Source organism: Lates calcarifer, linkage group LG21 (assembly GCF_001640805.2).
Source record: "Lates calcarifer isolate ASB-BC8 linkage group LG21, TLL_Latcal_v3, whole genome shotgun sequence".
In the NCBI taxonomy this organism is placed as follows: domain Eukaryota; kingdom Metazoa; phylum Chordata; class Actinopteri; family Centropomidae; genus Lates; species Lates calcarifer.
In genome coordinates this window covers 7303107-7321319 of record NC_066853.1, presented here as the reverse complement: position 1 = coordinate 7321319, position 18213 = coordinate 7303107, and the positions used below count along the sequence as shown (strand labels likewise).

At 39.2% G+C, this 18213-nt stretch overlaps 1 protein-coding gene across 1 annotated transcript in view; it reads left to right on the top strand.

Moving 5' to 3' along the window:
* megf6 (multiple EGF like domains 6) overlaps positions 1–18213 on the top strand; it is a 56977-nt gene that overhangs the window by 4638 nt on the left and 34126 nt on the right. The window contains exon 5 of the mRNA XM_018681133.2: positions 14759–14881. Coding sequence (XP_018536649.1) covers positions 14759–14881 — 123 coding nt within the window. The remainder of the gene's footprint in view (positions 1–14758; positions 14882–18213) is intronic.

Here is an 18213-nt window from a genome sequence, read left to right as displayed (position 1 = left end):
TCTATTAACACACACAATTTAAGTGATTTTAGGCCACTAGTATTATCTTAAAGTTGTAGCATCTCATAAGGTAGTTATCAACATTACATAGAAAGTGTTTTTGAATTGAAATATAAAACACTTTAGTAGAAACACATACTGTGTCTCATCGCGTAACCTGTAAACTGAGCAATGGGCCATTCCCAAAAATTTTGATTTATTCCTTGATGGACAGAATTAACAGCAAGATCAGCATACTGTGTGTGTTTGTACAGTGGATATTAGACATGTGTGGCACATTCCAACTTAACCAAATTACCAAAAGAAACCTGCAAACCTGGATATCTGTATGTGAACTGAGCCACCAAGATTCCACAAGGGACCCCTGTACATTATTAGATTTGCGCAGTGAGCTTTTACATTCCACAGTGACAGACTTATTACTGTCCTGTATGTGATTCATGAATGAAAGAGAAAGAGCAGATACAGTAGAGAAGCAGGAACGCTGACCTCTGTAGATTTATCTTCGAGTATTAAGTTAAAGGCAACTGGACATGATGTTTGGTTATGAAGATGTTTCACCAGGTGTCATCAGATTTATTATATGGTGTTTCCTGCATGTTCTTATCCTTTCCCATGTGCTCTTACAGTAATCCTGCTGCATGTAATGTCTAGTATTGCAGCGTGTAAGTATTTGGCATCTCAGTCTGCCTTTCTGTCTGTTCTCTCTTGATAATATGCTGCACCTGTACTGAAGCTTGATGTAGTGCATGTGAGCTGCCGTTTCACAGCATCAATAAATCAGTCTTTTCAAATTTACTCAAGAGAATTACTTTATTTTATTTTATTTTATTCAGTGTTACTGTATTGTATTTTAGCATTTTTCATCCCAATGGGCAGGTCATTCAAAGGCAGCTTTTTGTAGAGAGTGTAGTATAGGTGTGTGTTTTTCCTGTGCATTTGCATGTGCATTGATTTAAGATGAAAGTAAAGCAGGTAATATTGATGTTTTTATTCTGACAATTATGAGCGAATTATCAGCTCCACAGAGCTCTGTACTGTCCTTTAGCTCATTGTCTGGCGTGCAACTGTGCTGCTATGAAAAGTTGATGAAAAAGCTCTATGGGTCCACTGTAGACTGCCTAATCAGCACCAGTTAGCAACTTGCTGGTGAACACAGTGTAAAGAATCAGATATCTCCCTCTGGAGTTGGTGGAGACCAAAAACAAAGCCAAAAACGAGAGTGGATATTGGAGCTGGACAGAAACAAGACTCCAAATAAATTACAATCTTGCTCCAAATCTGCTGCATTGCTGGCAACTATTTGCTAACAAAGTCCACAGTATCAATTTAAAAGGTGATAATATAACAGTGTTTTGTTTACAGCTTGTTTTTGCTGCCCCCAAATGGCCAAGAAATCAGTTACTAAGTTTAAAGAATGTGTTTCTTTTGAAGGTAGAGAAGGTTTGACCTGAACTGCAACCAAGTTTGGTACAGAGAAAGTAGATCTCATGGGTTACAGTATTTTATTTTTGGATTACTCACTGTCACTATTAACACTTCGTGCTCCACATAGTTGATACAGTATATCATAAGATGAAGGATGAGAGGGGTTGCTGCAGAGACAATTTATCAGCTTTGCCTTTTCAGCACAGTTCAGGTAGAGTTTCTAGAGCAGAGGGAGAATGTACACTGTGAGCAGTGTTAAAGAACAGGCTGCGTCTGGTAATAGTTCAAGCAAGAATCCATGCCCTACTCTCTCTCCCCGCTTCTTTTCAGCACTCATCATCAACTGGCTTCTTGAATGTTACTCTCTTTGGTACTTCTGCCAAGTTGTGGTGGTAGAGCCCACTGTGTGTTGTGGGGGCCGGTTGGCCACCTGCTTCCAATCTCTGCTATGAGACAGAAGGCACCATCCGTGGAAATGTATGTCAGCCACTGACACTAAGGCCATGGTGTTGACACTGTGAGGTAATAAACAGCCTGAACACAGTCCAAGCATGTGCTTAGACACTGGAGCCTGCTCTGTAATAGTTGCATTTACTCCTGCTTGTGAATGCCACTCTGTCTCACTCTATTAGGCCTTGGATTAGGCATTGCTTTGGTTAAATTGGTGCGTGGGTCTGCATGAAATTAAGAGAGCACAGGCACATAACAGTGTGAGGACAGAAACCATCTGGTCCTCACTAAAGAAGTCTGGCTGTTCTCAAAGCACTTTATAGAAGAGTGATTATGGACAGTGTCTAAGACTGGATCCTGTTGTACTGGAGGTTTTAGCAATGTAATAAGACAGCTAACGACGTCAGCAGTTATTAGGAATTTCTTGCTTTTAAGAGAAAAGGGTTGAATTCGGGTTGTGAATGTGCACACGCATAGACACACCACCAAAGTCCAAACAGAGTTTATTGTTTAAGAAATTACTTTTACCAATAAAAGTGCCATGGACAGTGTTATCACTAGTCTTTCTCTCCTGGGAACTCTGCAAAAAACTTTACAGTTGCAATGTAAATCACAATTTCTCACATGGGAATCGTCTTTCTTCATATGAACTTGAATGTTTAATCCCCAGGACCTTGGGTTGTCTCCCGTAGGCTCAGTTCTCACCTCAATCACTGAGCTCATGTCTGGACAGGATTGGTTCCCTCCACTATTAAATTAAACACACCTGTCTCTGTGTATGTCCATGTATGTAAACATAGTCCAGACTGAAGTATCTGGGCAGTTACATGTGTTTTGTACCTCAGGCTCTGTGCTTCAGCACATTCAATTTGAAATAAAATAACAGATATTACATTAAATATGTTACTGATTCCACTGGATGAAACATTAAACTTAGTTCACTTCATTAAGTGCTTGCTCAATATGCAATGGTTATAACACAACAGCAGCTATCTCTGATTACATTCAACTCTATGGTATGAAATGTAGTAATATAGCAAGGAGCTGGGACCACAAACCAGTGGCTCCTTCTGCAGGGTTGTTAGAATTTAGAAGGAGGGGGACACAGGGGGAAAAGATGCTGACTCAGGGCTCTAGATTTAAAATCCTCAGGGCATTCCTCCTCACAGTCTCTTGTGTTATGTCTGTAATTTTGGCACTGAAAGACTAGAGTTTTTGTAATATACGCTAGACAGGTGTTGCTCTTGCCATTTATACTACCAGGGCTCAGCTTGTGTGTTATGCTTGGAGGTCTCTGGAGATGCTGCAGAGACCTTTCTTCTTTGTGATTTATAGTGTACAGTTCTCTTCTGCTATAACATCTCACTAATGCTGAATATGAGGATATACATAAAGTAAGCAAATCTGGGTTTTCTGAGGTAGCTTTCGTTCCAATCTGAATATTGGAAGACAGGTTCCACCTGCTTTTTAATGTAGCTCAAAACTACTTGCATCTTGAGAAAACTCTGGAAAAGTTTTCAGCTGGTATTGTGTATCAAACTGTATACTGTTAATCTATCTATATCTATCTGTACGTACTGTATATATACACCGTTCAGCTAAAACATTTTAACCAGTAACTGGTTTTAATGTTGCAGCTGATCGGTGTAGATCTGATGATCTGATAAGAACCTTAGCTAGAGATTGAGCTCCTGTCTTTGGCAGTAATATAATACAATCCTGTGACTCTCTGTTGGACAGAAGGAAAAAATCTGTCCAGGATTAATTTTACTGGTATGGCTGCTCCTGCACTGAACCCTAACAAGAGAGCCGGTGAAAGAATTTGTCTTTCAAAGTGGAAAGAAACTATATTTTCTTTCAGATTTCTGGAAGTAATTAAGCTCAAAGATGCAGTTGAGTCAAAAATTCAAGGTGTGGTTACAACAAAAACATTGCTGAAGAAATGTAAATAAACCTAGACGTAGATTTAATTTGGTAAAAACTGTGGTGTTAAGCCCAATTCTGTTATGAAAACCAAGGTGTAAGAGACAATGTCTCGGTAGCTCCTGTGGTTGTTCTCACAACTTTAGGAAACAGTGATGTCTTTTACAGGTTTGGAACGAACTCTCCACCTTAAGTTAACTACCATACCATGCACAGAGTTTATCCTCTCCGAGTCTTTCCATCCAGTTAGGTCCACTGCAGAGCTCCAGGTCAATTATAAGCATTTTGTTTTGGCTCCTGAGTAACACGAGCCTCTTGAACGTCTATTTTCCCTTGTATTTCTTTGGCTGTGAGAGGAAAGGACACATTTTTAGCACTGTTACAGTTCCAGGCTGAACAATTGTCAGTGAATGAGGTGAAGACATAATTACATTTGCAATAACATTTACTGTATGCACCAGACTCTCTTGGTCTTAGCACTGTTTAACTCTGGCTACTGGTCCCCAATCTAAAGTCCCAGTTAACGGATTAGAGGAATGAATTGTGTCAAAAGTGTGCAGCAGACTATGTTTTGAATTAAGATATGATGGGAGCCACATGGTTGTAATGAAGGCAAGGCCTTATTGTTTGTTTTGGTCAAGTTTCAAAGATTTCTTTAACCAAAATCTAGTTGCTATCCACTATGGTGCTGAGGTTTTTGAGGAGTGGATGTCATGATGTTCTTTGTTTTCATAAGAACTGCAGCACAGACCTCATGATTACCTCTGACAGCTTTACTTTGGCTAGCAGCTCTGATTGCCCTTTTTTAAAATGGAGGTTACTGAAAAGGTTAGCTGAAAATTATATTAACAATGTAAGCCTTCAGAGATGAACAGATCCCTTTTAAGTTGGCTGGACTGGTGTAGTATGAACTTAATCACTGACTAATCTGTATTTTTATTCCTAAACATGTTCTTTTGACACCCAGAACTACATATAGGTAAAACATTTTTAAAATATTACTAAAGGCAATCATATACTGACTTAAAAGCCACTGAAGCTTCTCACAGAACAGATCAGGACTTTCAGTAATGGATACAAACTTTGCTAAACCACTTAACAGCAGCTGTGAAACAAGAGCCCTCATTTGGTTGTTCAGTTGAAAAATTAGAAAGGAAAAAACAAGAAAATTTAATACAAAAAATATTCATCAATTGTTTTCTTGCCATGTCTGGATAAGGATCTGCCATACTGAAAGTGTAGACAGAATTTGAAGTACAAACTTTTCCTCTGGGAAGATTTAAAAGGCCAGGTGGCTTATTGTTCCAACCAAAACTGCCGTGATAAATTACAAAAACATTTTGGTTTTTTTTCCACATTCAATCTCAGTCACAGCTGTTCTACTCTCAGCATTATTTTTTTTTATTACTGATGTTGAAGTCTTGTGACCAATAATGAATCCATCTTACAACAGGGATGAGAGATCCTCAATGCAAGGAGAGGATGTATAGACAAAAACAAAGCAGCTGAACAGTAGAGATTTTGTGTTCCCAGGCTTGTGTGACTCTTCCTGTAGATAAACATAGATGTGTTCAATAGTGAGTCTAAGATAGCAGTATTCACTTGTCATTTGCTAATATTGCTTTCTTTAAGTCCTGTGTACCTCCCCTTCCTGTTTTCATTCCTCAAATCTGCCATTAACACTGTGTACATAGGATTTTTATGCCAAGAGGCTTGAAGGTCTGAAGGCCTGACAGGAGAACACAGTGGGCAACGCGAGTGCTACATGCTTAGCATTACTATCAGAGGAAGAAGCTCATTAGGGACCTAATGGCTGCCATATGGCAGCGAAGTTCTCACACGCTAAACAAGCACACCCTCATCTCTGCAAATGCATTAAGGCACCATTGTTTACCAGGTTAATGCTGAGCGGGTTGGAGCTAATGGGCTGTGTGATTGACCATGTGCTCCCAAGACTCACTCTGAGATTCCTACAGTAGCAGCTGGGCACTCTCAGTTTAAAGGAGTTCATCCTCCTTGAGCTTAGGTTGACTATGCCCATGTAGCCTTAGATTGAGGAAAATAAGCTTGTGAATGAGGGGTAGTTGGTGGAATCCTTCAAGTAGACATGTTACAATCTTCCTCACTTCACTAAAGGCTTCAGATAATGGCCTTTGACCTTCATCCATCTAAACACTAGATAAATATCTGACTTTTGAACCCATACTGCAGCTGTTTGGCTATAGCACAAGGGAGAGAAGATGATTGTTTTTCAGTGTGAGCTTTTTGGAGTTTTATTGTAATTTTTTTGCTCTTTTTGGAATACACAGTTTTCCCCTCTTGCTGTTTTGTAGAAGGCTTATCATAGACATACAGGCCTTACCAGGTTTACACTAACATGAGGCTGCCAACAAGATGGATGATTTTTTTTTTTGGTGAACTAATGCTTTAACAGGCACCTATATTATGTATCTGGGGGACTGGGTAATGGCAACATTTCTGACAATGGCAAATAGCATTGAAACTGTGTAACTGAGTGCCTATGTTACATGATGTTTTTCGGAAACAAAAGAAACTCAAAATTGACTTAGATGTTATTTCATGATATAGACATGGATTATGTCTAGTCCAAGATTAAAATCAATTTTCAATGGCAATCTTTACAGAACAGTCATTCTAGGCATGAATCATGCTTAACTGATGTCTGTGAAATCAGCCCCAAGTCTTGTTTTCTCTTTTTTTTTTTTTTGCTTTGAAACGCCAGGTAGTCTCATACCTGCAGAACATAAGGCACATAAATCCACAGCCACGTTTCATCCTTTCTGTGCAAGACATTTTCTGTCCTATCTGTTGGCGAACTAAACCGGAATGGCTTTTCCAGATGTAGAAGGACAGAGTTGACAGAGGCTTTCTTGGAGATACAGTACATGGCAAACAGTTAACACAGGACTTTCAGGTCAGGTTTGCAGTTCTATTTTTTTTTTTTTTAAACTTCCAATTAAGATGTTGGGGTAATTAACTTATTTTTTAATATGTTGTTTCAGAATACCAAATTTGTTAATTACTAAGTTAATAGAGTAAGTGAACTTGTATCCACAGAGTTAAAGTATGAAACACAAAATAGAGCAGCGCCCGGTGTTCATCATTCAAGTTATTTATGCTGAGCTGTGAGGAAACAAATTAAGTTTTATTCATGCTATAAAAACGAAAGAGATGAAAAATATGTGTGCGGCAAGTGAAGAAACTTTGTCCCAGCTTCAATCATAAACTATACAGTCTCTGAAAATCCTTATTATGTTAGAGCATAAATTCTGTGTTGGACAAATGGGAAACATGTGAGCTGCTGGACTGAGGTGGTAAAAGCATGCGACCATGTGGTCCAAAATGTGCAGGATAAATGGTTCTCCACATACACACTGCACTGTGAAGAAACAGAGAAATACACATAGTTTTTCACAGTGCTAGTTCCCACCTTGATCAATCACTTTAACCCATCCAACAGATAATAAAGCACTCAAAACACTCAAACACTAACTCTGTGTTTCTTGACTCTATTATTATGTACTTGATTGATGACCTAAAGACAATTGGCATTCTTCCTAACTGTTGAAAGCTATGATTGATTTGCATTGTTTCTCAAGTTAGCTGTCCATTTCATTCAATGCAACATCTTGAAAACAATCACACTTTTGTCTCATCTCTGTTTGCTACTGAGCTCATTGTTGAGGCTCACTTTCCTCTCTGTGACAGGTTCCTTAAGCTCCTCAGCTGTCCATGAATGACCTTTGGTCTAGGTCTCATAGGCCCTTTTTTTTTCCTAACGGCACTTGACAGACTTTTCTTCCCTCTGCTTCAATGCTCTTTATAGTGGGCAGAAGGTGCAACAAACTTTCTGTCATGGCAGTCACTTACTGTCCCAAGATATACAAATATATGTATCTGTTGTTACTGGTTTAAATCCTAGTGTACATGAATAAGCATGATGATGTCTGTCTGATGTTAACTGTGCATTCCCCAAGATAAAAAGTCAGGGGATTACTACTGACAGTAGGATTCATCCTCTGGGGATCACCAGCGTCTGTACAATATCTATGGTAATCTGCGGTCGACTGACTGACAGTGCCATCCCACAGTGATCCACATTCATACTGACATAAGTAACAGCACCCTGAACTGGGAGCAGCGGTAGATTAGATAATTAGACCCAAACCAAGCACACATGACATCAAACCTTGTGTATGCCACTGGGTGCTCCCTAAGGCAACCGCAAAGACATAGAAACAAAACTGTAAATGCACACGTTATAGCAGCAATGAAGCTGCAGCAAAATAACCATGATACACAAGAAGTTTTGTGGCCCCACATTTTCAGCTCTCAGAGTAGATTAATGAACATATCACTGGCTGATGATAAGGTCAAAAAATGAAATTCACAAAACTGGATGGAGCAAAGGAAATGGGAGATGGGAGTGAACCTATCAAATCATCAGGTGGGACATCTCAGCACTGAATTATTAGAGCCCACAGCCAAACAGCAGTGATTTTACAGCTTTATTATCTGGCTCTCCAGCAATATTCCCTTTGATGTTCAAAAGAACAATCAAAGAATGTTTCCTGTCACAACAGTTCCCACTTGTCCCCCTTTGGTTTATTTGTAGAGCAGATGTTGTATTATTTAATATGTTGTCTACTTTTGGTAATGTGTCATTTTCAGTTAAATAAAAAAGCTTGCATCTCCTTACCGTTGAGATGTAGATTTTATGAGGGACGTAGGCTTTCTTCTTAAATGATCATTGCCAGCCCATCTGCAATTATAGACAAAGACAATGTTATTATTAGTTTGGTAAGCTGCATTCCTTCTCTGTGTCCATTTGTTACAATAGAAATGTGGGAATGAGGACTTGAAGAATGTAGGAAATACAAATCATTTCTGCCAGAGATTCAAATTCCATTTAGTGAGGAAGAAACAGTAAATCACTTCAGGTTTGAGTATCATTTACAGGCACAGAGCCTGAGATCTAAACCTCCACGTTCACTGAACAGGGCTGAGACATGCCATGCGGTTCAGGCCTGCTGATTCAGTTATTGATCTTGACTTTCTTTGTCTAATGTTTTTAACATGAGTGGAATGAACACGTAGTTGAACATTTGTTGATTTAATGTCCATGAACTTCAAATAGTTTTTTATCTTGGAGACAGGAAGAGCACTGGTCCTTGGAGAAATCGGAAAGGGGAGGTTCTGTACTGTAGAGGACAAGTAATGTCAATAACACATAATGAGATAAGCAGGGATCAGGTCTCAGTGGCTGATGTTTGCCTGTAGAGAACACAAGAGCGCTCGACCAGCTGTGTGTTCTCTCCGTTGCCTGATGGGAAACCATTATCACCCCCATTCATAAACCAACAGGAGACCAACACTTTCCATTTGATTCTGAGCTTTGAACTATATTTTTCGAGGAATGAATATGAATAACTTTATAGTCTCTCAGAATTGAATGAAAGACAATATTTTCTTATAAGACAGCACTAATGGTGAGTTGGATAAAGACTGAATTAAAAAGTGATGGAGAAGACGTGCACAAGGTTAGGGTTTTCCAAAGTTCATAAAAGAATGACTCTGTGTTGAGGTAAGTGGTGTGTGTCATCTGTCCTGTCAGTCCATCATAGAAATGAAGATTGATGAGCCAGATTCTGTAGGCTCAGAGGCCACATGAGGAAGTCAGTACTGGTGCACATGGTAAATATCGAGGTAAAGGCCGCAGGTGTTTGGGTATCAGGGGACTTGGAGCTAAAGGGAGTGCTGCACTTTAGTTTAGGAGAGTAACAGCACTTTATAATATTTTTAATATACTAGGTGTTGCTCATATACTCAAACAAGAGTGGCTGACAAGTACATAGACTGCATGCCTGATATCAAATCATGGGGGAATTTCACCCCCAAAAACCTCAGAAATAAAAGCATTTTTGCTAAAGGAATAAAGATGAGCGTGTAAGCCACATAAAGGAAAAGGCCTGAACTTATTTAAATAATACCATATTTTGTCTTTTGAGACCTTTTATCTTGGAGGATGAAAGGTCCCTTTGTGACATCGGGCAGGTTGACAGAAATAATTACATGCATGTATCCATGTGCGGTATTTGCTGGTGGCCTGTGTAGTACATCTGAATGCACGACAGCTGAACCAAGGCAGAGATCTTCATGCCAACATGCGCCAAGAGTAACGCTGTTCAGTCAAATAGTCATGGCTCCCATGAATAAAATCCTCCAGTGTTGTGTGGGTCACAGTTAATCTGAATGTTTCTGGGTGAGAGAGAGACGACAAGCGGGCTGTTTATGGCTACATGTGTATTCATATATACTGGGTTAATAAAGCAACAGACCACTCAAGGTCATGGTTCACAGTGAGCAACTGAGAGGTGCTGTTCCACATGAGGGGAAGTTTTAATACTGTGTCCCATCTGGAAGAATTTATGATTACTTTTCTACTCTTTTTATTGACAACAATGAGAAAAATAGTTAAAAGCTTAGAACACGTAAACTAAAAGTCTGTGAATGTTCATAGACTGTAGAAAAACAAACCTGATCGAGCATCTGTGACTTAATATGTCAGTTTCTGAAAGGATGTTCTGTTTGTTGATGTTTAGGTGTTATTGCCAGTGTTTATTATCAGTGTTTATGCCCTGGTCGATATGCTTTTTAATTTAAGGGATTAAGCAACAAGAAGAAATCCTTCATTCAGCTCTTCTTACAGGGAAAATCTTTCTTTTCAAGGTCTGAAGATGTCTTAAAAGTCATTGAATATCACTCAAAACATGTGCAGATACCATGAGGATTCTTCTAAGTTTGTCATCAAAGCTAATCTATCTAGCAGATCTCATCCAGCAATGTAAAACTGTATTTCTGCATATTTTAGTGACATTTTCATGATTTTCATTCTCTTGTAATTTCTATATCCAGAGAAAAGTGATAATTGCCCTGCTATAAATCTGTGTAAGGCTCCTAATAAGCTCCATTCTCCACCGCTCTTGCACAGAAACCACTGGGGTATTTTTTGGCTGAATGAACAGCAGACTTATGTTCACTAAATATATATATATATATATATGTATATATATATATATATATATATATACGTCATTCTATCTTCATAGCACTGTCCCTCTCTCAGATGATGATACATTCTATGGTTCAATCTTTCAGTCAAAGTTTGGCACAAGTCATTGTACTAACGAGTCAGCTATTTTAATTCTCATGTTAAAGCACTTTTAGTTCATTTGATGATGGTCTGGTTAGGCCAAAGACATAGAGTGTAACTGATGACTTTCAGGAAAGGCCAAGCCGCACAGTGAAAAATGGTCAAATTTGGAAACCTGGATCACAAAACTGTGTGGATTTGTGTGTCTATTTGAGGTTTCATTTAGGTAAAAGTTTTATTTGAGGTCAGAGTTAAAATAAAGGTTATATTTAGGAAGGATAATGAGTTCTGGAAGTGTAGTTTGGTCAGAAATAAATAACCATGACGACGTGATGGGCTTTCTGCCGTGTAAACATTATGTTACCCAGAACTAAATTCTGAAATGCCTTGACAGGGATTGAATGATTGTTTCTCCAAATTTGTTTTTTCTCTCTACTTGGCTTGATGGTGATGGCAAATGACCCTGAGCTGATATGGAGCACTCATTAGGGCTCTCAGGAGCTGCGGGATCAATGTGTAAGGGGGCAGGGCACTGAGGTTAAGGGCTCGTCCCCTCCCTATGACTTAATGAAAAGTGCAGAACAGGGTTGTTTCTCTGTGTGCAACTGTGTGTATGTGAGTATGTTTTTCGGGGTTAGGAAGAACGTTTCTTAGACGACCCCCCCACCCACCCCCGTGAAGGAGAATGTGCTGAATGCTGAACTACTACATGAGTAAATGCTTGTAAAGGCTAAGGCAGGGCAATGCAACACAGGAGGCCAGGACAGGGAAAAGAATGCTGAAGCTGCAGTCAGCAGTGTCACTCTGCCAGTTATTTATCCATTGCAAAAGAAAAGAAAAGAAGAAACAAGGCACATTACAAAAAATTGCATGCATACAATTCTAACAAGTCAGTTTAGGTAAAGACAATCACAAAGAGCTAGACCAGAGGGACAGCTAAACCTGAATCTGTAATAATCTGCGTGTTCCATTATCTTCTATAGAAATTCCTGAAACAGACTGTGTCTCTCCAGATGAACCAGATAACCCTGCCTGCCCCTAGAAACCAAGTGTGGGTGTGGCCTGAAAAAAAAATATGGCGACCCATCCTTAGTTTCTGAGGTCCTGCAGAACTCTACAGAGGCCAAATTACCAACAGTTTAACATAACAAATTAACAACATATTAAATCCTTCTTCATAGTGCTACTTTTATCGTATCTTATCCCTGCCAGTAAATCTGGAAAAAAATATTATTTCCCTTGAATAGCTACTGTAGGAGAGAAATATTCATCCTATTGGTCTGTTTACTTCATTTGCTTCTATAAAACGCATTTATATCTTCTTCACTGCACAGAGCGGATGTATAGGAAATTCATGTGGTTGTAATAAATTCAGCACCACTGTTTAAAACTACTTTGCATCCCGTCTATTAAAACTATCTGAATAGAGAATCAGTAATGCATCTCACACGGTCAGCTGGAGACAATTTTGCCCTAATGGAGTGCTGTGGTTTTGTGCGATTATCAGTTAGTGCCTCCCACATACGTAGATAGTCACATACTTGTTTTTAAATCAGTGTTTTTTTGCATGTTTATTCATGTGCACATTTATGGAGACAGAGACATTATCAAATATTTTATCTGAGCAACAGGGGCTGTTTTTCATCCTCTGATATCTGTTTATAATACTGTCCTAGTTGTCTGTTGCTACATGGGTATCTTCCTCTGATCTGGCTTAAGAAACAGATAAAATACGGTGTCGACATAACTGACAAGTCCCTGAATAGACCAACAGGGGAATACTGGCAATGCTCCGAGTCTCCTTGTTTAGCATGTTAAAATCTAAAACAGAAATTGTTTTCAGGTTTTTACCCAAGGGGCCTTGGAGCACATCTATGCTGGCTATTCCTTATTGGCAATGCATTTAACTGTATGTGCTTTAGATTAACATTTGCTTAAATACCTAAACACCAGGAGATTTGGGGATTGGGACATTGTAGTGCTACTATTGTGCCCACAAAGCCTAAACAAACGTTAAAAACCCTAATTAGGAGCTTGGTAATGATCAGCCGCACTTCCTTGTTTATTAGAGAGGAGCCATAGGCAGTGACATTAGATATGCCATGATTATAAACGCAGACCTTGATTTGTCATGTGCTCTTAATCTACACAAACAAGCTGCCAAACAGCTTGTTACTGTACAGCATGCATCTATCTACTTAACCCCATCTCTTTCTGTCTCTGTCTCTTTCCAAATTGTTTCTCCAAGTTGTGCCTCTGACATTTCCTGTTATTCAAAGATAAACAAACTATTGCTCAATGCACAGCTAAAGGGTTCCATTAAACCTTTTAGCAGATGGGAGACAAAATACTAAATATCTTTTCCTCTCTCCTCTGTTACTTTAGTCTTCCTCCCTGACATGGGGTGTCCACACAAGTGCAATGGATTTCTCTGTCACCATCTCATTTTTCCAAGCCAGGCATACAACACTGTATCATCTGTGAAAAGTCTGGCTGTGTCGCTGCCACGTGGATGAGAACGACAGTGGCAATGAGAGCAGTTTAATCAGCTTACACAAGGATCAGGATAAGGTTCATACAAAAACCTTTGGACATTAGATTGAATAATGTGTCCTGGAACATTTCGCAACTGCTCCTTCTTTTCACACAAGACCATCATAATTTAAGGTGGAAATGATTTCTAGGAAAGTACTCATTCAGAAAGACATTGTTAAATGTATTATCGGTTTCTGTGGGAGGCTCGAATAGACTGTGCTGAACTGTTTTAATATATCAAATGTCATATCATATGTTTTGCAAACATGAAAATTCTGTTTAGCTCCACAGTAAACCACAATGTTTTTATTTTTTACTTGAATATGGCTACCGCAAATACATACTTAACCAGAAAAACAGATGCCTCTCCAAAACTACCACAGCAGCAACATTAGTCAAATCATGCTTGTTTTAAATCTTTATCCAATGATCAGTCTGATATAAAAATAGACAGACTGACCATCTTAGCACTATGCTGTTGTTGCTTCTCCATTTGTAACAGAGAATAAGTTGTCTTTAAAGGCATTCTTTGGTGGTGATAGTTGATAGGAGTCATTATATGTCACCAGCACAAGGTTTGTTTTTTTTTTTTTTGCCAAGGGCTAAAAAAGGCACTGACCTGGAAACCATTTCACCCCCAGAGACAGGAAGGAACATGGGAAATTTGGGAAGACCATGAAAACAGTTCCTATAGGTCAACATAAGACTTATTTGTTAATAGCTGATTAGATTTAGATACACACTAACAACACTTTTTAAGTACTGGCATATGTTTTATAAAGTGACAAAGGGGCCAAAACCAGATCATGTTTTTTTCTAGTCTAGATATAAAAAGATTATCGGTCTTATCATTTATGTTGGTGAACTGCAACATGTGGAAAGATACAAGTTATAGATTCTCTTGTTCCTTTTATTTGCCTCCAAAAGTGCACTGGTCCTAAAAGATTGGCAACAGACTTGCCAACAACAGTTTGGCTTTTAACTCTGGCAGTTCACTGACATCAAAGCATTTCTGTCACAGATTGCCTTGAGAGTCAGCAGGGTCATGATCTACACAGAGTTGAGGGAAAATAAAATGAGTAAAAAGGGAAAGAACTAAACAAAACAGGAAGGAACCCTGCAAAGAACGAGAAAGGTTTGCCTAAAGGGGGCAAGAGATCTTTTTGTCCTCACAATTGATTTAGTTATAGTGTTTTGTGGATGATGCATTATGTTAGCAAAACTGGCCTTTTAATCCTTTTCTTTCAGATGTTAACGAATGTGAAGTGGATGAAGGAGGCTGTGAGGGGTACTGTTGCAACACCATTGGCAGCTACTACTGCAAGTGTCCTGAAGGCAGTAGACTGGGGCCAGATGGCAAGGCATGTCACGGTAAGATGGACATCTGGATGTAGCTAGTGTGCACAAACACAGACAGACTGTAGCAGGCTCTCTGCCCAGCCGGGGCTTCCTGTACTGTTTTATGAATGGAAGAGAGTTTTTTTTTTTTTTTTTGAATGAATGAATTTACGTGACTTTGAAGATGCCTGTTTTATTTACAAACCAGTCCAAAATATCAAATGTAAGGCATATTATATATATTAAAGGTGCTCTGTGGAGTTATTGACTTTTGAATAACGCTATCGAGCATTTGCATGCGGATGATGTCATACATACTCCTCCCAGTGGTTTTACACTATTTTACTGATCTGCAGGTGATGGTAATGCGGCAGTATGCCAACAAAGGCAGGGAAGAACAAGACTGCAAGCTAGTAAATATGAATGTAAACAAAGGAGTATTGCATAAAAATGGGCTCTGCACTTTACTTACTTACCAAGAGCTTTAGAGCTTCAGCCATTGTTGCTTTTACAAGACAAGAGGTTAGAATATGTCATCTGGGCAGCACTACTTCTTCATCCTCTCAAGTGATATTACAAGGTGGGCTGGGCTGGGGCTAGGTGGTTAGCATGCTAATTTCTGCAGAAGAACAGAAGTGACAGAAATAGAAGCAAAACAAGTGTTCATATTGGTTGCTTTCCACCACTGTAGACAGCTCTTAGTGAGTAAAGGAATGAAGTTTGATGTTGAACGTGCATTGTTCCCTTTGGACTGGTAGGTAAACAGCTGTTAATGCTAATGCTGACTATGTTGCAACACCAAAAATGTATAAATAGCACCTTTAATGAGGAAGGGAATGCATTTAACATGTTTGCTAGACCTCAAAAATACACATAACAGGTTCTGATGAGTAACAGTGACTGTAAACATAATTTTTATTTGTTTACAAGAAAACTCCAAAGGGGTCCTTTAAATTGGCTCACCAGCAATATAGTGCACAGGTGGCAAATGTAGGCTTGGGTATTAATTCTTTTCTTATTTTAGTGCTTAGTGGGGGCCTGCATAAACTCTTTGGGCCAGGTACAATTAAGTATAAATCTGTAGCCTGAACTGGCCTCCACCACAGTGCAGTGCCAATTACCATTAACAGTCACATGAGATGGTCAGCACAATTTCAATTTTGGAAAAATATTTGATGGATGATCTTTTTGATAAATCAATACATTTGTTTGAATAATTTCATTGTACTGTAGAATTTTTTCACAGACATGGACTCTCATTTTCAGTCAGGTAACTGCCACTAATTCGCTATATGCTTATTCTACTGGTGTGAAATTGAGTAGTATTAAACACTTACACCAGAGTACACTTGTTAGTCAGTTTATTAACTGATTTATTATGAAAAACTTTAGCCATTTTGGCACAGATGAAAAAAAAAAACTCAACTCAAACACCTCTTCCCTGCAGTGGTGACACACTCTTCAGTAATAAGTACACTGAATATATATATTTTTTTTCTTGGAGAAACGTGCATTGTTTATATCTGTCTTAGGACTTCCTCTTCTTTTGCCCTTTGCTATTCCCTTTGCAGTATGGAGTTTAAGAGTAATAACATTGGTGTGATGGTTGCCATTTATTTTCTAGATACAGTACATCCAATTAATTTGTGTGAGGTTAAGTCCAGCCATTTCAATTAACTCAATGGCCTTTATGATTTTGCAGAAATATCTAGGTCATTCAATTTAAACTCCCTAGCCTAGGTTGACCTGCTGAGGACCTACTTAACTGTCTAGACTCCAGGCTGTAAAGGGCTGAACCAGCCACACAGGCAAGCACAGCTTTCTAATAACCTTCTCAGACAGCATGCTTTCTCAGTTTGTCTGTGTCATGTGACAGAAACATGCAGTTAGTGTTTGCCACTTAGAACCATTTGTTCCTAAGAGCTACAGGTGTGACCTTTAACCCTTAAGACAGGATACTGTCACTCTGTAATAATTTAAAGTCTGAGAGGTTACCACTGGAGAAGTCAAACGGTAGCAGCATCAGCAGCTGTGAAGTTCTTCTTTTACAGGATTTTATGTGAATTACATGTGTGGTCGGATTTATGGGGAAAGACAACAAGTTTGGGTTTAAACTGTAGCAGAAAAAACCTGTGGAACAGTTGTTTTTAGGATGTGTTTTGTCAGTCTGGGAACATTTAAAGTCAGTATCACATTCTGCAGAATGAGAGATGAGTAAGACCACTTATTTTAACAACTTGGGGTCCACTGGAGCACCAATACTACTGTTTTTCCATTAGTTTAGGTAGAAATTATTAAAGAAAACCTATACATATATTTAATAATGTTTTGCTGTCACACCAGAGAGCCTCAGATGTTTTTAGTAAATTCACTTCCCACTGTCCACCTTCTGAAGACCACCTGTTAATCTCTTTCTGCCACCAAAGCTGCACTCCCAACTGTTTCATCTGCTACTTTTGTCTTGTTGTAGATGCTAGCTCAGCAGCTCCGCTTAGCGCCAGACGGTGTCACGCAATACCATTCAGAACTCATGCCCCTCGACCTTCGACACCACCACCACATCACCTCACCCAGCGGTGAAAAGCAGCTATTGTGTGTCTCCCATTGAAAGCCTCTCACATGAGGAGACCAATAAGTATATTAACCTTGACACCCCCCCGCATCTATTGTTTTGAATGTTAGGGATCCTCTACAATGGCCAATGGCCTGCCAATGTGTAAAAGTACAAAAGAGCCCAGAATGCTAGGACAGTTCATGAATATGTAATTCTCCAGAGATGGCTGTGTAGTGATTATTTGTTTCAACAGTCATAGATGTTTAAATAAATTGGACAAATTGATATGAATTCCTTAAACCTGATCTCACTAATCTATGTGCAGGGTATGAAAGGGATTCTTTTACTGGCGAAAGGCCTCTACTTTGACACGCCACCTCCCCTCCCTTTACCTCCTATTATTGGACACAAACTAATTAAAATAGTCTTGAGATCATTTTGAAGAGGGCTGTTCCCACGGGTCTGCCAGAGAGTTGAGAGTTCACAGAAAGAATACACACATAAACACACACATACAAACACACACATGTATGCAAACTATCTGAAAATGATTTCTAATATTTGCACTGCTTGGGAAGTGCTTTGACCTCTGAGGAATCTAAATGAAGGTACTGGTGTTGCATGCTCAAATAAACTAAACCACATGTGCCAAAAAAAAAACACAACACTCTTTTGCCCTCCCAACACACATCTACTCTGTCATCACTGGTGCGAGCTGAAAAAGCCCCTGTGAGTCAGAGATGACAACTGGGAGGAGGTTAGGAGGATGTGTGATGTGTTGTCCAGATGTGTAGTAAAGCCTGATTGTCCT